This window comes from Mustelus asterias, chromosome 4 (genome assembly GCF_964213995.1).
Source record: "Mustelus asterias chromosome 4, sMusAst1.hap1.1, whole genome shotgun sequence".
In the NCBI taxonomy this organism is placed as follows: Eukaryota; Metazoa; Chordata; class Chondrichthyes; order Carcharhiniformes; family Triakidae; genus Mustelus; species Mustelus asterias.
In genome coordinates this window covers 145,003,132-145,029,374 of record NC_135804.1, presented here as the reverse complement: position 1 = coordinate 145,029,374, position 26,243 = coordinate 145,003,132, and the positions used below count along the sequence as shown (strand labels likewise).

Below are 26,243 nucleotides of genomic sequence, written 5' to 3'. Positions count from 1 at the left end.
CATCGGGGTGGTGGTGGGGTGGTCGGCCTGCTGACGGGGTCAGGGCTGCAGGCGAGGGTCAGGGCTGCTGGTGGCGGAGGAGGGGTGATCGGGAGATCAGGACTTCCACGGGTTGGGGGGGAGGGGGGGGGGAGATTTAGGTGGCCTGAGGGGTGTCGGGACTGGTTGGAGACATCTGGAAGGCCAATAATTGGGATGCGAGGTGGTCAGAGGGGCAGCAATGAGGGGTCATGGGGCAGGCCAGCTCAGTTGCTGGCCAGTGATCAGCAGGCCGGCAGTGCGGGGCCACTGCGCATGCGCCAATTTCCGCTATGACAGATCGGCACATGCAGTGGCCCGCTCAGCGCTATGCTGCCCGCCTCTCCAGCAGGAATTGTTAATGAGATTCACGCGAGGACACTCTGTGATGCACAGACTGTGGGAGATCCATTTTGAAAATCCCACTGAAAAAAATGGGGATTTACTCAAGTTTTTACACAAATTCGGCATTTGGAATTTTTTTGGGTGAATCCCATCCATGTTGTCTTGCCTTCCTCAATATATTAAACTGGGTTATTCGGTCAAAAAAGATACTATCCAGCCCTTCAATCCTTTTGTAGACCTATCAGATGTTATCATAAGTCTACACTACTCTAAACTAAATAGAGCAAGGTCCATAAATAAGCTCATCTGAGCAAATAAAAGTTCTTGGAGCTGAGTTATTTTTGTAGCCTGCACCTTTTCCCAGGTCACTATATCACTAACCAAAGTGTGGGAAGACCTTCACCACAGAGCTCCAGCGTTGAAGAGACGCATCATCACTTTCTCAAGGGCAACTAGGGATGGACAATAAGTGTCAGTCTTGCCAACAAAGTCCAAATTCTGGGAGTGAATTTTCAAAAATGTATCACCTGAAAACCTAATGTAACTTTCCTAAAAGCACATTACAATCTGTCAACTAGTCAACAAACAATCAAAGCTTCCTTGCTATCATTCTGTTCATTGACTGGAAGGAATGTCACTGAACTGAGGGTTGAGAGAATTGAGAAGTTGCTGCCAGTTAAATAAACAAGGGAAAATTTCACGGAGAAAATTTATTAAGTGACATATTTACGGTCAATTGACGTTGCCTATGTTTTGATTTGCAGACAAGAAATTAGTAACGCCCTTTGAACAAAAAACTGTAATTATGCAAATATTTGCATAGATATGCAATTTCCTGTTCCCATTTCAAAATAGCGTCTTCTGTCATGTGAACTTCCTCTGTTTGAGCTAAAGAATTGTACCAGAGTGATTTGGACTAAAATAAATATTTCACTATTAACAATGCAATCCAGGTGTTGGGTTAAATTACCGGACTCAAGGAGCAGATCCACTTCGAGAGGGCTAGTTGGGACTTTTGTTGTTCTTTTCTTGGCTGTTTTGTGCTGTTTGTCACTGCTGGTTATTTTGCTGCAGCGAATAAGTGACGTCCGGAGTGAACTGGCAAAAGTCCACAAACAGCTCGATGCTTTTAACAAGAGGGCAAGAATAAATCTTGCGGATGATTCAGTGGAATACGAAAGAGAAACGGTAAGGAAAGATTTCCACCAGATCTCTCATCTGCAAAGCATTTCTCAAGGTGTTGTCTTGTACCCAGTTGTAGGTCACTCCTTCCATTATGCCTTCTCTCCCCCCTCACCAACTTAGTGTTGCTGAAGCTAAGAAATTGGTCATTCTAACAAATTGAAGGTATTTTCATTGAGGGAGCTCTTTGGCAGAGATAAAATTAGGTTACTTGTAGGTTATACCTTTTCTGTAACTTTTTAAAATTTTTACCCCATTCTTAAAGTTACAAATATAACTTCCTCTATTGCCCAATGAACCATGGTGCAGATCATATTAAGAATTTATTCCACTGTTCCCCTGTAACGTGACCAAACCCCAATGTCAAAAGCAAACTTCTCCCCTTTGCACCAGTTTATGAGTGTATCTGCTAATCTAGTCCAAACATCTGGGGACAGTTTTATAGAATTATAGAATCCTACAGTGCAGAAGGAGGCCATTCGGCCCATCGAGTCTGCACCAACCACAATCACACCCATGTATTTACCCTAGCTAGTCCCCCTTACACTAAGGAGCAATTTACGATGGCCAATCCACCTAACCTGTGGGACTGTGGGAGGAACTGGAGCACCCGGAGGAAACCCATGCAGACACGGGGAGAATGTGCAAAATTCCACACAGACAGTGACCCAAGCTGGGAATCGAACCCAGGTGCCTGGCACTGTGAGGCAGCACTGTAACCACTGTGCCACCGTGCCGTCCCTTTATATTAGGGACTCACACCTCAAGAAATTGAAACTTGGGGGATAGTTTTTGTTGCATTAGCATGGACCAGATTGAAATTCAAATCCCAGAGATAAAACATCATGCTCCAAATGACCTGCCACACATAACCATGGCAGCGCTAAATTAATTAGATGGCAAGACAAAGTGCTATTGAATCATGTCAGGTATAGATTTCTCCCTTGCTACTAGTTGACTCTTCTCTCCCAGATGCAGGGAAGAAAGAGTGAGACTGTCATTCTCATGTATCTTTTAGCTGATAGTTGTAAAGGGGCATTGGCAGAGGCTTGGAAGACTGCACGAGTGAGCATCAGATGCCATCACAATAAGCGCAGGTCAACATTCTTTCGGATAGAGAACATTGCATATTGTGGTAAGGGACAAAAAGGGGAAAAGCAAATACATTCTCGAGAGCTTCCCCAATAATGTAGCAAAGCAATGTCAACATGGAACTGAACCATAAGGAAGCATCATAGAATCATAAAATCTATGGCACAGAGACAGGTCCTTCGGCCCAAACTGGTCCATGCTGACCAAAATGCTTATCTAAGCTAGTCCCATTTGCCTGCATTTGGCCCATATCCCTATAAAACTCTCCAAACCCAGTATCTGTCCAAAAGCCTTTTAAATGTTGTCAATGTCCTTGCCACTTCCCTACCACTTCCTCCAGCAGTTCATTACACATACATACCACCCTCTGTGTAAAAATGTTGCTCCTCAGGTTCCCATTAATTCTTTCCCCTCTTAACTTAAATCTATGCCCTCTAGTTCTCGATTCCCCAACCCTGGGAAAAAGACTGAGTGCATTCACCCTATCCATGCCTCTCATGATTTTATACACCTCTATAAGTTCACCCCTCAGTCTCCCATGCTCCAAAGAAAAAAGTCCTAGCCTGTCCAATCTCTCCCTGAAACTCAGTCCCTTGAGTCTGGTAACATCCTTGTAAATTCAATGTGCTTTAATAGGTGGCACGGTGGCACAATGGTTCGCACGGCCTCCTCCAGAGATCCAGGCTCAATTCTGGTCTCAGGTGATTGCCTGTGTGGAGGTTGCACGTTCTCCCTGTGTCTGCGTGGGTTTCCTCCCACGGTTCAAAGATGTACAGATTAGAAATTGGAAGAAATTACTGAGGCCTTAGACAAAATCTTTGTATCCTCTTAGTGTCAGTGTAGACTCAATGGGCTGAATGGCCTCTTCCTACGCTTTAGGGATTCTATGGAATTAGCTGTTTGGCTTACAATTGGTCTCCACAACCCTGAACTGCAGAGGAAAAAGTCGCCTAAGTTTCCTGTTCCTGATTTCCATTTTGTGGCTCCTTGGGAAGTGCATGTGCTGGGCATTGGCCAGATTAAGAACAGCTCCATGATGCCCATTGTAGAGGAGTGTGCTGGCATTCAACTCATTGGATTCCTGGCTTGGGTCACTGTCTGTGTGGATCTGCATGTTCTCCTCATGTCTGCGTGAGTTTCCTCCATGTGCGGGTTAGGTGCATTGGCCATGATAAATTTCTCCTTAGTGTCCTGGGATGCAAATGTTAGAGGGATTAGTGGAGTAAATATGTGGTATTACGGGGATAGGGCCTGGGTGGGATAGTTGTCGGTGCAGATACGATGGGCTGAATGGCCTCCTCCTGCACTGTAGGGTTACTATGATTTCTAGTGTAGACATAATGCAGGAATAATGACAACTGGGATAAGGAATTAAAGGACTGTCGCAATCTGTGGAACTAAACAATAACAAGAATCTGCTCTTGATTCTGGGGGACAGGAGAAAAAACAAAGGAAAAAATGTTTCAAGACACATTTTGTTTACAATTCTCCTCAGGAAAAGCTGTCTGAAAATCTAAAAAATAATAATAATGCCAAATTCCAAATAAAAGAACAGTTAACTGGACTGAAAGAGAAGAACTATGAAGTCAGGAGCATCTCAAGGAAAAGGAGAGATATAAGATCCTGTGAAAGTAAGTGATGGATTATAAAATTACATTCAAAATGAACCCAAGAACGGTGAGGATTTCAGCATATTCAAACTCTGAGACAGGCTTGTTGTCTAACTATGGGTGGCAGCTGGAGGGTAAATCAGAGGTATCCCAGCTTGAAAGGAGCAGGAGGATGCAACAAAGGGCAAGGGCTTCAGAATGGAGGTACCATCTCTCTGGCATTTTTAAACCTCTATTAACAAATGGATCGCTCAGCAAGGCTATCACTGTGTTGGGGGTAGGGATGTGTGTGTGTGGGGGGTGGTGGGGGAGAGGGGGGTTTAGGGGGAGCTCCTCCAAATGACGACCTGCAACTACTCCTGCACCAGGGTGGGCAGGGTGGAGTTCCAAGCCTGCCTGGAGCACTGCACTCTCGCCCCTGGGTCTGCCACTGGGAGGCAAACTTCAGGCACCTGTGCACTAGCTTTCACCTTCTGTGGGAACCTGGGGTTTGGACCTGAAGATCTCAGCTGGCCTCCTTCAATTGGCTGCAATAGGCTCTGAATGAACCATGACAGTAACCCACCACATGCAGGCAGGTGGCCCTGCTGCCACCCACTGCCACCCTGCCTTCGGGCAGCTGGTCCACGAGTAGGGTGGAGTGGGGGAACCGACATGTCAGACAGTGGGGCTATACTTAGCTTCATCCTGCCTGCTGTTGATCCCGGCCCACTGAGGAATTCAGCTCACAGCATCACAACTTTCCCCACCAGCTCAGTTCCTGATCTCAGCTGATGTTTTCAGAGGGAAATGCAAAGCTATAGTTAGGTATTTCCCCACATGGAGGGAAGGCAAGACAGAAGTTTAAAGTTTATTTATTAGTGTCACAAGTAGGGACTTTATTCCCTGGAGCGTAGAAGATTGAGGGGAGATTTGATAGAGATGAATAAGATTTTGATGGGTATAGATAGAGTGAATGCAAGCAGGCTTTTTCCGCTGAGGCTAGGGGAGAAAAAAACCAGAGGGCATGGGTTAAGGGTGAAGGGAGAAAAGTTTAAAGGGAATATTAGGGGGGGCTTCTTCACGCAGAGAGTGGTGGGAGTGTGGAATGAGCTGCCGGATAAAGTGGTAAATGCGGGGTCACTTTTAACATTTAAGAAAAACTTGGACGGGTTCATGGATGAGAGGGGTGTGGAGGGATATGGTCCAAGTGCAGGTCAGTGGGACTAGGCAAAAAATGGTTCGGCACAGACAAGAAGGGCCAAAAGGCCTGTTTCTGAGCTGTAATTTTCTATGGTTCTATAGGCTTACATTAACACTGCAATGAAGTTACTGTGGAAAGGCATGTTGACATCAGGGCTGTTCCCATATAGCATCCTCTCATTGAATATAAATATTCTGTGACAGAAGTTATAAATTTGTCCTAAGTATCAAAAGCTGCCAGTAACCACCCAGAAGTTACTTATAAAATGTTAAACTTTATCTAGCTCAGTTTCTACCCTCCAAGAATCCTAAACTCATCCAAAACCGTGCTCCCTGTCGCCTGCGTCACATTAAACGCCATTCACCCAGCATGCCTGCGCTCTCTGATCAACATTGTCAACCAGTTAAACTTCAAATTCTCATCCTTGCTTTCCAGTACCCTATGCCCCTGACCCCTCCCTATGTCTGTAATCTCCTTCAGCCCTGCAATCCAAGTTAATCTATGCTCCTCTGATTTTGGCCTCATGAGCATTGCCTATTTTAGTTTCTCCATCCCTGGCAGCTGTGCCTTCAGTTGCCAAGGTCTATGATCTGGAATCCCCTCCCTCAACTTGCCTTTCTCTCTCCCACTCTTCCCTCCTTTAAGATTCTGCTGAAAACCAAGCTCTTTGAGCACATTTTTGTCATCTGGCCTAACATCCCCAAAGATGTGGTGGTTAGGTTGATTGGCCATGCTTAATTAACCCGAGTGTTAGGGGGATTACCAGGGTAAATATGTGGGGTTATGGGAGTGGGGCCTGGGTGGGATTGCGGTCGGTGCAGACTCGATGGGCTGAACGGCCTCTTTCTGCACTGCAGGATTTCTATGATCTCCTTATGCAAATTGGTGTCAAATTTTGTTTGATAACACCTCTAGGAAGTATATGGAGAAGCTTTATTGCATTAGAAGGGCAATACATGTGAAAACTCTTGTTTTTTCAAATGCTTTGCATATTGTGCTATTGAACCATAAAGAAAATTCCTAGTCTCTGGTGAGTTTATCCTGAAAAGTAGTTGAACATTAGCTTCAATGCCCCCAGGCTGGGAAAATCAATTAGATTCCCTGTTCTTGTTCCATGTCCAGGGACATCTACTTGGACCAAATCAGAAAATTGCTGGAAAATCTCAGCAGGTCTGACAGCATATGTGGAGAGAGAGTAGAGCCCTGGATGTGTGCTTGCCTACTGAGGTTCACTGGATTGGACCCCGGGATGACAGTGCTGTCTGATGATGAAAGACTGAGCATATTGGGCCTATACTCTCAACTCTGGAAGAATGAGAGGCGATCTTATTGAAGCATACAAAATTCTGAAGGGGCTTGACAAGATAAACACTGAGACATTGTTTTCCCCGGCTGGGGAATCTAGAATATGGGAGCACAGCTTCAGGATAAGGGATCAATAATTTAGGACTGAGATGAGGAGAAATGTCTTAATTTCTGGTTGTGAGAATCCTTGGAATTCTTTACCTCAGAGGGTCGTGGATGTTCCATTATTGCATATATTCAAGGTTGGAATAGTTAAATCTCACATCCCTAAGGGAATCAAAGGATATGGGGAGTGGGCAGGAAAGTTGAGGCAGAACATCTGCCATGGTTGTGTGGAAGGCAGAGCAGACTTGAGGGACCTTCTGGTCTGCATCCGCTCCTATTCCTTATATTCTTAGCTGGATTCCGCTGTCTGTCCCTCACTCACTCACGATCAATGTTCATATGTGAAGAATGGGATATCTTAAGGTTGTCCATGCATATTCTATCGTAATGGCTTCAGGTTTCATGTACCTACCCATAATGGAGCCAGCAACGCTTTCATACAACTGGAAATAGTCATACTTGCATCTGGAAAGTTTCAACAAACTTACAACAAAAGCCAGCCTGATGATGCATTCACATCAGTGGGTGGCACGGTGGCACGGTGGTTAGCACTGCTGCCTCACAACTCCAGGGACCCGGATTCGATTCCCAGCTTGGGTCACTGTCTGTGTGGAATTTGTACATTCTCCCTGTGTTTGCGTGGATTTCCTCCGGGTGCTCTGGTTTCCTCCCACAGTCCAAAGATGCGCTGGTGAGGTTGATTGGCCATGCTAAATTGCCCCTTAGTGTCCCAGGATGTGTAGGTTAGAGGGATTAACGGGGTAAATGTGTGGGGTTGTGGGGATAGGGCCTGGGGTGGGATTGTTGTCGGTGCAGACGCGATGGGCCGAATGGTCTCCTTCTGCACTGTAGGGTTTCTATGATCCATGACATGTGATTAAGAAGCAAGCTGAGGTATATCGACATCCAAATCTCAGTCTAAACTTTAAAGATATTTTGATAGAATGGGGAAAACTTATGGCCCTAAAATCACGTGGTTTTGGGTTAGATGGGATGATAAAATTTCCAAAGCCTGAATCCCAACCCACCCGCTTCCATGTTTCATGGAGGTGGACATGATGTGGAGATGCTGGCGTTGGACTGGGGTAAACACAGTAAGAAGTCTCACAACACCAGGTTAAAGTCCAACAGGTTTATTTGGTAGCAAAAGCCACTAGAAACATCATGGAGGTGGGACAGGGGTCAGGCAGCCAAAAGAGAAAATGCTGGAAAATCTCAGCAGGTCTGGCAGCATCTATAAGGAGAGAAAAGGGCTGACGTTTCGAGTCCGGATGACCCTTTCTCAAAGCTAAAATGCATGGTCGGAAATAGTCATACTTGCATCTGGAAAGTTCCAACAAACATACAACAAATGCATGGTCAGGCAACCTTCCAGGAGGTGGATTGGGAATTTAAATAAGTCTGCAAGCCTCTTATTTACCACCATTTAATTCTGGCTATACAAGGCTTCTGGGCCTCAGGAAAGCTAACAGCTGGGCCCAAGGCTTTCTGGATCCGGGAGGTAGGTGCCTTTTCACTTAATGCTGGATCCAATTTACATGCTTCATAAATACCACCATGATTGGTCAAACCCCAAACCTTCTTCTGACCTTCCCACACATACACCCCTTCCCAGACCCATCAGCTCCACCCTCACCCCACCCCCTCACACTGGCCCTTCCAACCTCCTCCACAAGGCCTCAGCTCACCCTCAACTTCAGCCATTGATCAATCCTCTGTGCTTCCATCAGCCTACTGTTTCATACCTGACCTGGGCCCGAATCTTTCCTCTGATCTTCTCACACATCCCAGACAACCTTGGCCTTTCCAATCCTTCTCTCCTTTCTCCTCTCTCCAATTGCAGCATGATGCCAATGCCTACCCTCCCACTGGCCAGCCAGCCTCTCACTGAGGCTGGGAAACCGAAATAAAAGAATGTTGATCAGGTCCATCTGTTCAGTCCAACAGGACCAGCTGAAAATCTGTCCTCCCAGGTATTCATACCTCAAAGGCGGCCCCCACCCCTTCCCTCTCTGCCCTTCCCTCCAGTTCTATTTCTTTGCTCAGTACCGCAACTCAGGTGAATGGAGAATCAGCAGCCAAAGCAATTCTCATTTCCTTTGAAAAATAAAATTAGGTGCAGTGTAAGTTGGTCTGTTGGTTTCCTGTCAGAGTATGTTGTGGAACTGTCAGTAACATCTCCAAGATGATGCAAAGCAGATGGGAACAAATGTGAATGTCAAGGACGTAATTCCTTCAACAAAAAGTTGCCAGGGTAAGGCTAAATTTAAAGGCTACTATTATCCTTTCACAGAATTTTTAATGTGCAAAAGGAGGCCATTCGGGCCATCACTTCTGCACTGGCTCTCTGAATGAGTATTTCAACAAGTGCCCTTAATTCTCCTGCTTCTGTCTGTAATCCTGCAGATTGTTTCTTTTCAAATAATTATTTAATTTTCTCTTGAAAGCCTTGGTGGAATCTGCCTCCACCACAGGTCCAGGCAGTGCTTTCCAGACATAAACCACTCGTTGTGTGAAAAAGCTTTTCCTCATATCGCTTTTACTTCCTATGACAATTATTTCAAAATCTGTCCCCTCTCGTTCCCGGTCCTTACCTGAGTATTTCTCCCTATCCGGTCTGTCCAGATCCCTGAAGATTTTGAATACCTCTATCAAATCTCCTCTCAGCCTTCCCTTCTCCGAGCAAGGAAAATAATTCCAACATCTCTACTCTGGCTTCATAACTTAAGTTTCTCAATCCTGGAACCACTTATGTCAATCTCTTCTGCACTCTCTCCAATGTTGTCACATTCTTCGTAAAATGCGGTGCTGAGAATTGTATGCAATACTCCAGCTGAGGTCTAACTGATGTCTCATACAAGAGCAACATAACCTCTCTGCTCTTATACTCAGTCCCTATTAATAGTTAGTTAATAATACTGTGTGCTTTATTAAATGCTTTCTCCTGCCACCTTTAATGACTTATGTACATGTACACCCAGGTCCCTCTGCTCCTGCGCCCCCTTTAAAACTGTCCTCTTTATGTTCCTCCCTATGTTCTTCCTTCCAAAATGTATCACATCACATTTCTCCGCATTGAACTCCATCTGCCACCTATCCGCCCATTCCACCAATCTGCCTGTGTCCTTTTGAAGTGATACACTAGCCCCCTCACAGTTTTCAATGCTCCCAAGTTTTGTATCATCTGCAAATCCTGAAATTGTTTCCTGTACACCAAGGTCTAGGTCATTAATATATATCAGGAAAAGCAAGGATCCCAATGCTGACCTCAGGAGAACTCGAATACTTATCTTCCTCCAGACTGAGAAACATTTGTTAACCATTACTCTGCTTCCTGTCACTCAATCAATTTTCTATCCATGTTGACACTGTCCCTTTTATTCCATGAAGTAATACCTTTTCCAGGTATAATTGCTTCATTCATATGCTTGCATGGACTCCAGCACACCAATGTGACACAGTGCTCTAACTATGCATGGAATGAGCAGCGGGAGTTGTGTATGGGACCTAAGGTCTTGAGGGAAGGGGAGATAATCGACTGCAGATGAGAGCAGAGAGAGACCCTTATTAAAGGGGAGAGAATAGTAGGACAAGGGGGGAGAGATGGCGAGATAGCTTCTTTTGCTGAAGGGCTTGGTGACAACATAATAGTGAAGAATAGCTATAGCTTGGATCATAGCTGCATTTCTGTTAACGCTTGAAGGTGTTGTTTGAATGTCATGTCAATCCTTGGTAGATTGTAAACCAGGAGGAGGCTTTGTTGGAGCCCCTGGGTGTGGAGTGGTTGGATCAATTAACATTGCATTACATCATTGTAACAAAAAGGGAACCAAAATCTACAATTTAAATCGAAGCATTCATGTTAATCATTTATCAGTGAAGAGTGTGATAATAAATTGCAATTAATGGAATATTAACCAATCTTTTCTTTATAGAACAGCTATCATTCCTCCAGCTGATTCCTAATGCTCAGAGAAGCGTTATTCAGCAAGGTAATTCACCAGAGTCTGTTTTGATGCTGTAAATATTATATAAAATCCTGAAATATAACTTCTAAGATCTCTTCTATTTTTTTGACCCATTTCCTTCAAGATCCCCTGAATATCATATATTAACCCCTGGTACTTTGAGCTTCTCTAACTTATTTAACTTCTCTCATTCTGCCTTTTCACTTATTATAATAGCTCGCATCTTGTTTTACGCATTTCAGGCATTACTTCCTCCCAAATATCATTTTCTTCTTGAAACATAGAGCAAGGTGATTGTTAAGGTTTTCTGGAAGTTTCTGCTTATTTGCTACCAACTTACTTTCCTGTCCTCTCAGTGGTGGCCCCAATTCACATTTAACAGACAGGAGTACAAGATTGATATGTGTTAAATTTCCTCGTACTGAGGTGTCTCCTCAAGAACTATCCCACAGCCAGGCGTCAGGTCTTTATTCGAATATAAAAGCAAAACACTGCGGATGCTGGAATCTGAAACAAAAACAGGAAATGCTGGAAAATCTCAGCAGGTCTGACAGTGTCTGTGAGGAGAGAATAGATGTGGAGATGCCGGCGTTGGACTGGGGTAAGCACAGTAAGAAGTCTCACAACACCAGGTTAAAGTCCAACAGGTTTATTTGGTAGCAAATAACGTTTCGAGTCTAGATGACCCTTCATCAGAGCTGACCCTTTGGTGATACAGTGGTTAGCACTGCTGCCTCAGAGCGCCAGGGACCTGGGTTCAATTCTCGGCTTGGGTCACTGTCTGTGTGGAATTTGTACATTCTCCCCGTGTCTGCATGGGTTTCCTCCGGGTGCTCCGGTTTCCTCCCACAATCCGAAAAATGTGCAGGTTAGGTGCATTGGCCATGTTAAATTCTCCCTCAGTGTACCCGAACAGGCATCGGAGTGTGGTGACTAGGGGATTTTCACAGTAACTTCATTGCAGTGTTAATGTAAGCCTACTTGTGACTAATAAATAAACTTTAGCTCTGACGAAAGGTCATCTAGACTTGAAACATTAGCTCTATTCTCTCCCCACAGATGCTGTCAGACCTGCTGAGACAGTCCTTTATTCACTACTCGCTTCACACTCCAAATGTTTACTACCCACTCAGGGCAGTTCCCAACTAGCCCACCCCACATCCCAGGTCACATGACCTGTTCCCTTAAAGGGACATACATAACAATATGAAAGATTTGGAACAGGAGACAAGGCCTTGAAAATATATTTTATTTTGGTGGCAATCAACACATCTATGTTTATGAGGCACATTTAACACGGAAAACTACCCCAAGACACTTCACAAAGGTATAAAAAAAAAGGATGCTAAGAAGAAAGGAAGATTAAGAAGAATGACAAATTTGATTGTAAAGTTTTAAGGATGTTCATACGCAGAGACAGGGGCATGGAGAGGTTCCTGGATTTAGGGAGAAATTGCAGAGGGTGGAGTTTTTTAATAGCATAGTTTTCCAAGATACTCAAGTGGCTTTAGAGTGGAAGATGCTAGCTGAGCATTTCCTTCCCTTGCAGGTCCTAATAGACAATAGTCTCAAAGTTGAAAATAATTCCCCCCAGCCTAATCTTATCATTTTTGTTTCACTTTCCTCCTCTACATTCACTCAGCTTTAGGCAGTTTCATTTTTTTTAAAAATGAATAGATCGGTGATCCTCACACCAATGCTTTTAAGATCAGTAACACAAGGTGTAAAAGATAGGGGTGTGAACATACATCTGTGCCCTTGATGTCACAATCAATTGGCAATCCATCACAGTGCCTTCACCTGGCTTAAAAGCATAAACGGATCTTCTGTGGCTAACAGAGAGGTTGCCTGCCCCTAGTTTCCAAACTCAGTTGACAGTGAGGCATATTTATGACATAGACTTTACCCACCAGATTCACCTCACAAGAATGCTCTGCAATTAATGCTCTTCGATCCCCAATGATAATCAGGCAAAGCTGTTTCCCAACCAATCTTGTACTAACAGTTGGCGTTTACTTACATTTTTACTGTCGATTAACATTGTAATCAAGTTAAAGTTCAAAGACCTATTTTAATTTTTACTGCCAGATCTGGTTATGCAAATTGGACATATCAATGCAATATATCAGAGAGATTTAATAGTTTTCAAAATATACCAGCAAGCCATATAGGGTGGGATGGAAACTGGAGGTTGCTTCTCCATTAAGTTTCATTGTGGTAAACCACTGTTATCTGTTATCTGTAGTGGTTAACCACCGTAGTTAGTATTTCTCAGTACCTGTATATGTGGCACATCCCTGTCGGTTCCGCCCAAGTCTCCTCCTCCTGGTCCGGGTATAAAGGCGGTGGCTCCTCCCCCTTGCCTTCAGTTCAGACCAGATCACCGACAGGGATGGCTCCAAGTTCTTGCTAATAAAAGCCTATTTGTCTTGCTCACAACTAGTCTTGACTCAATTGATAGTGCATCACTCATGTGCCCAACCAGTCTTCCTCATCTCTTCTTTGGCCAGTAACACTGTTTGGCAGAGATTACGGGTGGGATTTTATGGCCTCACTCGTCCCAAAACCATAAAATCCCACCCAAGGTCAACGGGCCTTCCCATTGTCCGTCCCTCACCCGCTCCGATTCCCATGGCGAGTGGGGCGGTAAAATTCATTTTTGTTTCCTCAATTCATAAACAACACCTGCATGCATTATTTAAGAATGAAGTGAAGCATACTGGGGTGGAGAGAAATACAAAGTTTAGAAGATTGGTTACTGAATCCAGTATTTCAAACTGTTGAAATAAACCACTAATATAACCATGAATGCAAATTCTTAGAAAATATTTGTGTATTCATTGTGCTTTATTTTCACATTGATGCTGGTTTAACTCAGCCAGTGCATGTCAGTCCAGTTATCGTAGCTGTAACATCCTCATAACTGCATAGTGTTCTTGCTGTGTCGAAGCACTCTTCATTGCTACATCAATGTTATATCGGCAGATGATTCAACCTTCATTCCTTGGATTGTGGCTTCAACGAGGGGTGAGGCATTGGAGGCAGTTTGCAATAAAATAGTTGTGAAAGAAAGTGGCTATTATGCTGTGTACAGTCAGGTAAGAACCAACCAAACAACACATAATAGAACGGGAATCGCTGGACAAATCGGGAAGTTAGTTTTTTAGTAACTTGCTGTGTACCAAATTCATAAATGTGATTACAGACTATGTTTGCTTAAGTTGAATTTTCCCATTTGGACTTTCATAGAATCATACAGCACAGAAGAGGCCCTTCAGCCCATTGAGTCTGCACTGACCCATGTGAAACAGCTGATCTCCCACCTAATCCCATGTACCAGCACTTGGCCCGTAGCCTTGAATGTTATGATGTGCCAAATGCTCATCCAAATACTTTTTAAACGATGTGAGGCAACCCGCCTCCATTACTCTCCCAGACAGTCTAAACCGTCACCACCCACTGGGTTGAAAAAAGTTTTTCATCACATCCCAGCACTTTCCTGATACATTCATTGTGATTTACGGGGAGACAGTGGCGTAGTGGAGTCACTGGCCTAATAATCCAGAGACCCAGACGAATGATCTGGGAGCATGGGTTCAAATCCTACCACAACCACTGGTGGAATGTGCATTGAATTAACAAAATTGAGAATTAAATGCTAATCTAAGAAATACTGACCATGAAACCATTGTCAATTATCATAAAAACCCATCTGATTCATTAATTCCCTTTAGGGAAGGAAATCTGCCATCCTTACTTGATCTGGCCTACATGTGACTCCAGATCGCACAGCAACGTGGTTTGACTCTGAACTGGCCAGTGCAAGTCACTCAGTTCAAGGACAATTAGTGATGGAAAACAAATGTTGGCATCACCAACAACGCCTACATTCCTTGAAAGAATAAATAAAATAAATGCCTCCATAAGTGGAGAATAGATAACCCTTCAGGAGGCCCCCAGAGATTAGATATCAATTTCCTGGATATTGTGAGCAATCCGAGAGAATAAATACCATAATGTCACAAAGAGGTCTTCTTCTTCATCCCCTTTGAACTTTTTTGTTTGTTCGTTACAAAAATGTCGCAGACGGAAAACGTTTTGATTGGGCAGGAAAGCTGGAGGCAAGAGGTCATATGATAAAAGCTCTGGGAGTACATCCAGCTGAAATTGGCAGCTGCTAACCATTTGAAATCTTCAATCTTACACATGCCATTGCTTGGATAGTGTGCCCCGGATTAATAATTACCTTTTAATTCCAGCATCAAATACTGGAAATCACGTGGGATAGCCACAGTGTCGTCTTTCCTCTTCCCAATGACAGCAAATATTAAGTTTTTAGATAATTGCACACAGGCCAATTGACTTAGTTAAAGGTTTAATGATACCTACACACAGCAAAACAAACCAGAATATAGCAAATACACTATTGAAATGCAATAGTAGTATCAGTCCCTGAAAGTTTAAAATGCCCTTTTTACAATGTGTTTCTTGCAAAGCTTGAAAAGCATGTCAAACCCAAAGTCAACTGAGCATTCCCAGGTGGTAGGAACATCCCATATTCAATTTTGCAGCACAGTCGACGCCATATTCACATCTTGCTGCCTGGGGATATTTCTCAAGGAGTCCAAACTGGACCAATCCAAAGCAAAGGAAAGCTCAATGCCCAGGGAGCTGAACAGAAGGAAGCCTTAGTAGTGACAGGGGCAGGCCCTTTAGAAAAAAAAAGAGAGGGGCAGGGCGTTGGCTATGGACAGAGACTCAGGCCCTTGGTCATGAACAGAAAGAGAGGCAAATCTTTCGAGAGGGACAGAGAAATAGGCAGATCCTTGGCTATGGATAGAGAGTTAAGCCATTGGTCATGGACAGAGAGATAGGCAGATACTTGGTCATGGACAGAGAGAGAGACACCCCACCACCCCCCACACACACACAGACGTACACACACGTACACACACACACACATCCCTCCTTCTGCAGGGTACAACCCTTGAAGGATGTAATAAGATCAGGAGAGTTGAAACTTTCCCCACTGTATCTCCATGATCTGATCCTAGTGAGCTGTCCATCAGCCACACAGGAGTCAGACATTCACAGAAGCTCTGTGGGGATCCAAGCACTGTCCGTACTTCAAGTCATCATCATCCTCCTGGAATGTAGGAATGATGAGAAACTGCTCGCTCCCCATGACAGGAGCCTATCACTGAGGCTGTGTGCAGCCATCAGTCAGACAGGAGAGCAATGCTCATAGAAGCATGTGAAAATAATGGGATGTCTTCATCAGGTGCCCCCATCCCCCTCCTTGACTCCAGTGGCAATGAGCATATCCCGAGCTTCTTGGTCTCATCTGGACATCTCCATCGCCTCATGGCTGACATTCTCTCCCTTGAGGAGCTCCTCATTCTCGTTCCCTTCAGCAACATCAGAAGAAGCATGCTCCCCCCTCCATCTCCTCCTCCGGCAGTTTCTCTACCTGTTGTAGTGCCAGGTTGTGCAGGGTGCAGCAAGCACCCACAATGCATGACACCCTCAGCAGGTTGTACTGCAGGGCTCCACTCGACCGACCCAGGCAATTGGAGCCTCATCTTCACTATCCCTATGGTCTGCTCCACCAAAGTGCGAGTTGCAGCAAGAGCCTCATTGTAATTAGTCTCAGCTGCACTCTGTGGCCTCCACACAGGTGTCACCAGCCACCTCCTCAGTGCCTAGCCATTATCCTTGAGGAGCCATCCCTGCAACCTCTGTGGACCCTAAACCATGTCGGGGATCTGAGAGTGGCTCAGAATGTAGGAGTCACGAATATTCCCTGGGAATTGAGCACACAGCTGCAATATGTATTTGGTGTGGCCACAGACCAGCTGAATGTTTTGTGAGTGGAAGTCCTTGTGGTTCACATAGTTCACTGATTGATACCCTGGAGAGCTGAGGACCACGTGAGTGCAGTCGATGGCACCCTGTGCCTGTGAAAAGCCAGGTACTTGCAAAAAGACCATCGCTCTTGCATCCCTGCTTGTCTGATCCCAGTCAAAATGGACAAAGTTGTGTACCATTGGGAAGATTGTGTCCATCAGCTCCTGGTGTGTGCGGAGGAGGTGAAATCCTGCATAGGTCTCCTGTGGAGCCCTGGAAGGAGCCACTGGTGTAAAAATTAAGTGCAATATGCACCTTAGCACACAGCCAAGGATTTGGAGCGTTCTCTCGTGCAGTGTGCCGTTGCTAACTCTCTAAGGGGATACAGTTATTTGCCCTGTTGGCCAATGGTAGAGACACACCAGGGCAGTCAGCAATTGAGTTCCATCCTGATTCAAGCCTGGTCACCCCCGAGTCAGGCCGGAACCCCCGAGTCAACCCCTGAATATGCGGAGCTGCTCTATGAGCACTGTGCTCACCTCTGAGCTGCCTCGGAGGGGTGATCACTGGGTGCACACCTTTTGAAGCCAATCATGATTCATGCTGTTAAGGCAGTACGTCGCCTGGATGGATTTTTTGATGGGGTGGTGTACAGTTCTGGGCTATGGGCCCAATAGTGAGATGCAGATGTATTATACTGAGGCTCCTGAGGTTGAATAGCGGGATTTTCTGCTCCCGTCGCTGAACCCGTCCAATGCGAGCAGAAAGTCCCAGCCCAGGAAAATGGCTTGAGGAATTCAAGACCAACTATGCTGGCTAACACCAGTAATTAAACAAGGGTGTAAAAATAACAAGATAGGCAGCTTGAAGAAGCACATTTATCAATAGATAGTTTAGATCATATTGTCTGTTGGGTTTCTTCCTATTAGTTTCTCCAATGATGTCACGGATGGTTTATTTTTCACTAACCCATATTTGAAGAAATACGGCTAAGTCAAGAGATGCCCTGATGCACTTTCTACTTACTCAGAATGAAAGTGAATAATATGGCATGTATGAACAGCTCTCAGTGTTGGTTAGTATTCTGCAATCGCAACAACTTGATATCGTGCATTCTGATTTTGCCCCTAGCAAGAACTTACAACATTCAATTTGGAAATAAATTCTGATACACAAGACATACAAAAAACATGCACATTCAATCATGTTATCTATTCAGCTCAATTATTGTTCGAAAGATCTGTAGGTTCGGTGCATTGGCCGTGCTAAATTCTCCCTCAGTGTACCCGAGCAGGTGCCGGAGTGTGGCAATTAGGGGATTTCCACAGTAACTTCATTGCAGTGTTAATGTAAGCCTACTTGTGACACTAATGAATGAAGTTAAACTTAATAATACAGCTTCTGACTTCAAGCTGCAGTAACGAAACTGATTTGTATTTTTTTTGTAACAATGGGCTCTTTGAATGGAAATTGAAAACACCTTCAATTAATAATGTTTTCAATCAGCAAACCCAGCCCACCTAATGAACAAATCCCAACCCACCCGACTTCAACTAATGCCCTTCCCCAACTACTCTAATTAACCCCGATCTTTACCCACTTTAACCACTAACTCGACCCTCTCAAATTAGCAACTACCAACTCCATTGTCCTGATTAGCAACCTGTCTTTATTCCAATAATCAACAAAGCCCTAACCTCACTCTAATTAACAAACGACAACCATTCTCATTAACGATCCAGTCATAAGTATGGTGGCAACCTTTGAATCATTCCAATTGTAAAGAACAAACAACAGCTCGACCTGTTGCAATGAGCGATTCCTAACCCCTGCCTACTGTAGTTAACACCCATTGTAATTAGCAACAACCCCAACAGATCCAATTAGTGACAGTGCCTTGAAGCATAGGACATCAGTATTGCCACAGCTACCAACCACCATAAAAAACATGAATCCTAATTCTCCCAACAGTCAATTCCATAGAAGGATTTTAAAACATCAAACTGTTTATTTTTTCAACATGCCACAGCATGCAGCTTTATAGAACCTTAGAACCTCAGTTAGGCCGCACTTGGAATATAGTGTTCAATTCACCGCACTACCAGAAGGATGTGGAGACTTTGAAGAGGGTACAGAGAAGATTTACCAAGATGTTGCCTGCTATGGAGGGCATTAGCTGTGAGGAGAGGTTGGAGAAACTTAGTTTGTTCTCACTGAGGGGCGTCGACAAGATTATGAGGGGCATGGACAGAGTGGGTAGTCAGAAGCTTTTTCCCAGGGTGGAAGAGTCAATTACTAGGGGGCACAGGTTTAAGGTGTGAGGGGCAAGGTTCAAAGGAGATGTACGAGGCAAATGTTTTACACAGAGGGTAGTGGGTGTCTGGAACTCGCTGCCAGGGGACATAGTGGAAGCAGATACGATAGTGACTTTTAAGGGGCATCTGGACAAATACATGAATAGGATGGGAATAGAGGGATATGGTAACCGGAAGGGTAGGGGGATTTAGTTCAGACGGGCAGCATGGTCGGTGCAGGTTTGGAGGGCTGAAGAGCCTGTTCCTGTGCTGTAATTTTCTTTGTTCTTTGCATATTTGAACATCTCTGATGACACAAAGTGATGGTTCATGTCTGGAAATAAAAACATATGATTCTGTATTTAGTATGTTCTACACCAACTACAATGAGAATCCATAAGTCTGTTACTTCAATCTAGCAATGTATGTATCATTTCTTCATTCTATTTCTAATGACTGCTCATTTTACAGGTTCTGTATTATGATAACTGCATGGCCATGGGCCATGTAGTCCAGAGGAGGAAGGCTAATGTGGTTGGGAATGAGCGACGTATAACGACGCTATTTCGCTGCATTCAAAACATGCCAAACAACACAGCCAGTAATACCTGCTTCACTGCTGGTAAGATCAGAACCATACACAATGTGTACTACAATATCCTTAAAAGCTAAATATAACTTGCTGGAATGCTGAGGAAGAACACATGATTGACTAAACTGTACACTAACAAGAGCAGGAAATAGAAAAGTGATTAATTCCTGGCTTCACACAGTTGCCTCCAAGTCCAGATGACCCTTTGTCAAAGCATGTCAAAGCCCAGTTCTGGTCGCCACACTACCGGAAGGACGTGGAGGCTTTAGAGAGAGTGCCGAGGAGGTTTACCAGGATGTTGCCTGGTATGGAAGGGCTTAGTTATGAGGAGAGATTGGGTAAACTGGGGTTGTTCTCACTGGAAAGACGGAGGATGAGGGGTGGCCTAATAGAGGTGCATAAAATTATGAAAGGCATAGATAGGGTGAACGGTGGGAAGCTTTTTCCCAGATCGGTGGTGACGTTCACGAGGGGTCATAGGTTCAAGGTGAGGGGGGGAGGTTTAACACGGATATCAGACGGACGTATTTTACACAGAGGGTGGTGGGGGCCTGGAATGCACTGCCGGGGCAAGGTGGTGGAGGCGGATACACTGGGAACATTTAAGACTTATCTAGATAGCCACATGAACGGAGTGGGAATGGAGGGATACAAAAGAATGGTCTAGTTTGGACCAGGGAGCGGCGTGGGCTTGGAGGGCCGAAGGGCCAGTTCCTGTGCTGTATTGTTCTTTGTTCTTTGTTCATAAACAATTGAGCTTTGACAAAGGGTCATCTGGACTCGAAACGTCAGCTCTTTTCTCTCCTTACAGATGCTGCCAGACCTGCTGAGATTTCCCAGCATTTTCTCTTTTGGTTTCAAATTCCAGCATCCGCAGTAATTTGCTTTTATCCAGTGTTATTCTACTTTTCACATTCAACAAAAGTTTCATCTCTAACCTTGATGACAATGAAGATGTGAAAGATCTGATGACCCACAATGTAAGAAGTCTCACAACACCAGGTTAAAGTGCAACAGGTTTATTTGGTAGCACAAGCTTTCGGAGTCCCGATCCTTCTTCAGGTGAGTGAGGAGTTGCGTTCACAAACAGGGCATATATAGACACAAACTCAATTTACAAGATAATGGTTGGAATGCGAGTCTTTACAGGTAATCAAGTCTTAAAGATACAGACAATGTGAGTGGAGCGAGGGCCAAGCACAGGTTAAAGAGATGTGTATTGTCTTCAGCCAGGACAGTTAGTGAGATTTTGCAAGCCCAGGCAAGTCGTGGGGGTTACAGATAGTGTAACATGAACCCAAGATCCCAGTTGAGGCCATTCTCATGTGTGCAGAACTTGGCTATCAGTCTCTGCTCAGCGATTCTGCGTTGTCGTGTGTCATGAAGGCCGCCTTGGAGAACGCTTACTCGAAGATCAGAGGCTGAATGCCCGTGACTGCTGAAGTGTTCCCCGACTGGAAGGGAACACTCCTGCCTGGTGATTGTCGGCCATTGTCATAGCGTCTGCATGGTCTCTCCAATGTACCATGCTTCGGGACATCCTTTCCTGCAGCGTATCAGGTAGACAACGTTGGCCGAGTCGCAAGAGTATGTACCATGTACCTGGTGGCTGCTGTTCTCACGTGAGATGATGGCATCTGTGTCGATGATCCGGCACGTCTTGCAGAGGTTGCTGTGGCAGGGTTGTGTGGTGTCATGGTCACTGTTCTCCTGAAGGCTGGTAGTTTGCTGCGGACAATTGTCTGTTTGAGGTTGTGCGGTTGTTTGAAGGCTAGAAGTGGGGGTGTGGGGATGGCCTTGGCGAGACGTTCATCTTCATCGATGACATGTTGAAGGCTCCGGAGAAGACCTTGTAGCTTCTCCGCTCCGGGGAAGTCCAGGACGACGAAGGTTACAGACCATGATGATAAATTGACCCAGTTCTCCCAATGTAGTCAATGGCTCATCTACACATAACTGCAATTTACGACCAGTTTCAATCCCACTCCTAACCCAACCACCTCAATCTCTTCCACCCTCATATTCACTAACTCCACTCACCCACTCACCCGACGCCTTCACCCTCTCACCCTCACTCCCACTTTTTGAACAGAACTCACATACCCTATTATAACATTTGGAAGCCATTGAATTACTCATTGAAACTCCCTGAGTAAACAGATTCTTCAAACCAGTTGTATAAACAAAAGCAAGCACTCATAAACTGATTAGGCTGTTGGATTGCAGTCAGAGCCCATAAAACTCCTTGAGTTAACAGAAAGACTTCAGAACTGCTATCTCAATTGATGTCCAGACTAAATACATAAAATCAGTGGGAAAACATTATAAACAATTAGATATTATCATAAAAGCAAAATACTGCGGATGCTGGAATCTGAAACAAAAACAGAAAATGTTGGAAAATCTCAGAAGGTTTGACAGCATCTGTAGAGGGAGAATAGAGCCAAAGAGAAACATTGGCTCTGTTCTCTCTCTATAGATGTTGTCAAACCTGCTGAGATTTTCCAGCATTTTTTGTTTTTGTTAGACATAATCATGTGAAATAGATCCTACCATTTTATCTATGAGATTAATTTTTTTTAAACTCATCTGAAGACATTTACAATGTTGATCCTCACAGTTTGCCAGTTGGCAGAAGTAACAATCTGGCAAACACACTGGGCGGCACGGTAGCACAGCGGTTAGCACTGCTGCTTCACAGCTCCAGGGTCCCGGGTTCGATTCCCGGCTCGGGTCACTGTCTGTGTGGAGTTTGCACATTCTCCTCGTGTCTGCGTGGGTTTCCTCCGGGTGCTCCGGTTTCCTCCCACAGTCCAAAGATGTGCGGGTTAGGTTGATTGGCCAGGTTAAAAACAAAATTGCCCCTTAGAGTCCTGGGATGCGTAGGTTAGAGGGATTAATAGGTAAAATATGTGGAGGTAGGGCCAGGGTGGGATTGTGGTCGGTGCAGACTCGATGGGCCGAATGGCCTCCTTCTGCACTGTAGGGTTTCTATGATTTCTATGATAATGATTAGTTATATCTTCTAATCACAGCACTGTCACCTTACTGAATATGGTCACAACTCAGCATTTCATGATGGACCGGAAAGAAGGCAAAACTATTTCACTTTCCTTCTAAGTGCCCCCTGCATCCACACCATGATTCATGCCTCCATCTATCTGGTGTAAAACCCAACAGCTGCTATACTCCTCCATGAAAATTGGAAGATTTTGGGATCTGCTCCCTTCCCGAGGCTGGTGAAAATGAGCGAGGGCAGAATGGAGGCCGCCCCTCTCGGTGGCCATATTCTTTTCTGATCCCACCTTTGTTTGGTCCTGACCGGTATCATGAATATCCAGTCCCACGTTCAGATTACAGCTTGTTACTCACTTAATTTCCATACAAATTTAAATTTACTTAAACATACACCAGCTGATGAATACACTTTGTCAGTGCAATCAGGATAAATCAGCTCAGGTAAGATCCATTTAGAAAGGCAGTCCTTCATAAAGACCATTGTCAACCATCTTGTTATGAGCTAACTGGAATAAGTTTCATTCGTTTGTCAACTGTGTCTTTCTGGTTTAGGAATTGTGAAGCTTGATCAAGAAGATGAGTTGGAACTCCTGTTACCATCCCGACCCAATGCTAACATCTCCATGGAAAAAGATTCAACATTTTTTGGTGCCATACAATTAGTATGAAGCAACTGTTTGAGGACACGACGACTGTCCAAGAGTGGGATTATTTTACCTGAGACACAGTTCACCTAATATATCTCCGCTGATCTCCAAAATGCAATCAAAAGACATCAGCAACATTAATCAAGAGGGTGGATTTACCTGACGCCAACGCAGGCTCTGAAGCGCTTGTGGGACTAAGATCTGCAGTTGCCATTCACTTGCTAAGTTACTTTACAATTTTGCTTTCGATGGAACCTAATGCAGCTCCAGGACCTCTTGTCTCACATGTGACAAGTCTTCTGTTTTCACTGTCTGAAAAATAAATTGTTATTGCTTTCATAAACCTCACTTGCCAATGTCACCAGATTCCCAGAGCTTTGCATGTGACTTCTCTCGAGGCCTTTGCAACATCAAGACTACATTGCGATCATGTACTGTAAAACAAGTGCATAATGGACACAACAGTGAATCCTCCTGGGGTTACTCCACTGTGTTATATGTCAGCGAGAGCTGATAGACCCAATGGGATCTTTACGGAGAAACAGACCTTTCTTCAGGCTAAGCATCTCTCCTTTGGTCTCTTCTCAGAAAACTTACTTTATATTTTGCACGGGTAAAATTTCCAGGAAAATTACCAATGTTTTACATGGGGACCAAGGGATCCAGAAAACCTGTGCGTCATGTGAGTCAAAACGCTGCCTGACACACATGATACGGTGAGGTGTTTTGATACAATTTACATCAGTACCATAGCTCAGCTGGTAAAGCGGAGAACTATAGATGATTCAAACTGACATTCTTAGGTCGCTGGTTCAATTCCGGCTCAAAGGAAGCCCAAGATTCACTTTTGGGGTTAGCACTGCTGCCTCACAGCGCCAGGGACCCGGGTTCAATTCCGGCCTTGGATCACTGTCTGTGTGAAGTTTGCACGTTCTCCCTGTGCCAGCATGGGTTTCCTGCGGGTGCTCCAGTTTCCTACCACAGTTCAAAATTTGTGTTGGTTAGATGCATTGGCCATGCTAAATTCTCCCTCCGTGTACCCGAACAGACGTCGGAGTGTGGCGACTAGGGGATTTTAAGAGTAACTTCATTGCAGTGTTAATGTAAGCCTACTTGTGACTAATAAGTAAATAAACATGAACATAAAAATAAAGTAATGTCATTAAGATATGTGACCAATAGCCAGTACTGGATGAGCAGAAAGTTCCACCAAGTATTGAGAAGACCAAAGTCAGTCCCAATCTCTCTTTCCGAGTCACTGACTCACCTTTCTCCCTGGCAACTATCTGAAGCTGAACCTGAGTTTGAGTCATATTTGACCTCAGAATTAGTTTCTGATTGTACATCCACGCCACCACCAAGACTGCCTCATTCCAACTCCGTTACATTTCCCAAATCCACCCTTGCCTCAGCTCATCTGTTGCTGAAACTCTTATCCGTGACCTTGTTACTTCTTGGCTTGACGATTCCAACACTTTCTTGTCCGGTCTCCCAACATCCACCCTCCATAAACTTGAGTTCATCCAAAACTCTGCTGCCCGTATCCTAGTTAGCACCTCGTCCCTTTCACACACCACACCTCTGCTCACTGACCCACATTAGCTCCCAGTTAAGCAATGTCTCCATTTTAAAATTCTCATTCAAATCCCTCCATGGCCTCACTGCTCCCTAATCCTGACACTCCTACAACTCTGTACTCGTCTAATTTTGGCCTCCTGCTCATTCTCTGTTTTAGTTATTCCACCATTATTGACAGTGCCTTTTGCTGCCAAGGCCCTAAACTCTAAAATACCCTCCCTCAAATGTTCTACCTCTCTTTCCTCCCTAAGATGCTTTTGATAGGCATGTAAGTAGTAAAATGGGGCGTAGGGCCAATTAGGGATCAAAAAGGGGATTTACACATGGAGGCAGGGGCCTGGATAAAAATGAATCTCAAGAAAAAAAGTGCTGTACTGGTCTTGGTGAAAGAGTTCAGACACTCGAAGGGTCTAAACTTGAAAAGGAGGAGGTATTGGATAGACTGTCTGTACTTAAAGTTGATAAAGTACCTGGACTAGATGGGATACATCCAAGGACACTGAGGGAAGTGACAGTGAAATTGTAGAGGCACTAGACATAATTTTCCAATCTTCCGTAGACTCAGGGATGGTGCCAGAGGACTGGAGAATAGCAAATATTACACCTTCTTCAAAAAAAGGGCTGTAAAAATAAAGCCTGCAAATACAAGCCTCTCAGTTTAACCTCAGTGGTGGGGAAGCTTTTAGAAATAATAATTTGAGGCAAAACTAATAATCACTTGGGCAAATATAGATTAATTAAGGGAAGCTGTCATGGATGTGATAAGGGCAAATAGCTTGCTTGAATGTTTTCATGAGGTAACAGAGAGGATTGATGAGGGTGATGCTGTTGATGTGGTATATGTGGAATTCCAAAAGGTATTTGATACAGCGCTGCACCACAGACTCATGAGCAAAGTTATAGTTCATGGGATAAAAGGGACAATAACAACAGAGGTACAAAACTTGCTCAGTAACAGGAAGCAAAAAGCAGTGGTGAAAGGTTTGCTTTTTGCTTCCTGCCCACTGACTAGGGATGTTGTCTTTGGGCAGCATGGTGGCACAGTGGTTACAGACACCTCCTTGTGTCTGTGTGGATTTCCGCCGGGTGCTCCAGTTTCCTTCCACAGCCCAAAGATGTGCGGGTTAGGTGGATTGGCCATGCTAAATTGCTCCTTAGTGTCAGGGGGACTAGCTAGCATAAATGCCTGGGGTTATGGGGATAGGGCCTGGGTGGGATTGTGGTCGATGCAGACTCGATGGGCCGAATGGCCTCCTTCTGCACTGTAGGATTCTATGAATTTTGATTCTATGAATTTGTGTGTGGATAGAGTCTGAGAGAAATCTGCAAGAAGATAATCCCTAGATAGGGCTATTTTTTGGAGATATGCGTAATAAACAGTTTATATTCAACCAGACAAGCTTCCAGAGCTCCTAATGAGACACCAACTAATCATGCAACAGATGGGGAAAAGGGCAAG

The 26,243-nt window shown here is 44.5% G+C and overlaps 1 protein-coding gene across 1 annotated transcript; it reads left to right on the top strand.

Moving 5' to 3' along the window:
* The first annotated feature begins 1,205 nt into the window (after nucleotides 1-1,205).
* LOC144493046 (tumor necrosis factor ligand superfamily member 13B-like) lies at nucleotides 1,206-25,941 on the top strand. The gene is made up of 6 exons (XM_078211882.1): nucleotides 1,206-1,551; nucleotides 4,133-4,268; nucleotides 10,776-10,832; nucleotides 13,794-13,906; nucleotides 19,421-19,571; nucleotides 23,112-25,941. The coding sequence occupies exons 1-6, from the start codon at nucleotides 1,306-1,308 to the stop codon at nucleotides 23,225-23,227; spliced, it is 819 nt and encodes a 272-aa protein (XP_078068008.1). The 5' UTR covers nucleotides 1,206-1,305; the 3' UTR covers nucleotides 23,228-25,941.
* Nucleotides 25,942-26,243: the final 302 nt, after the last annotated feature.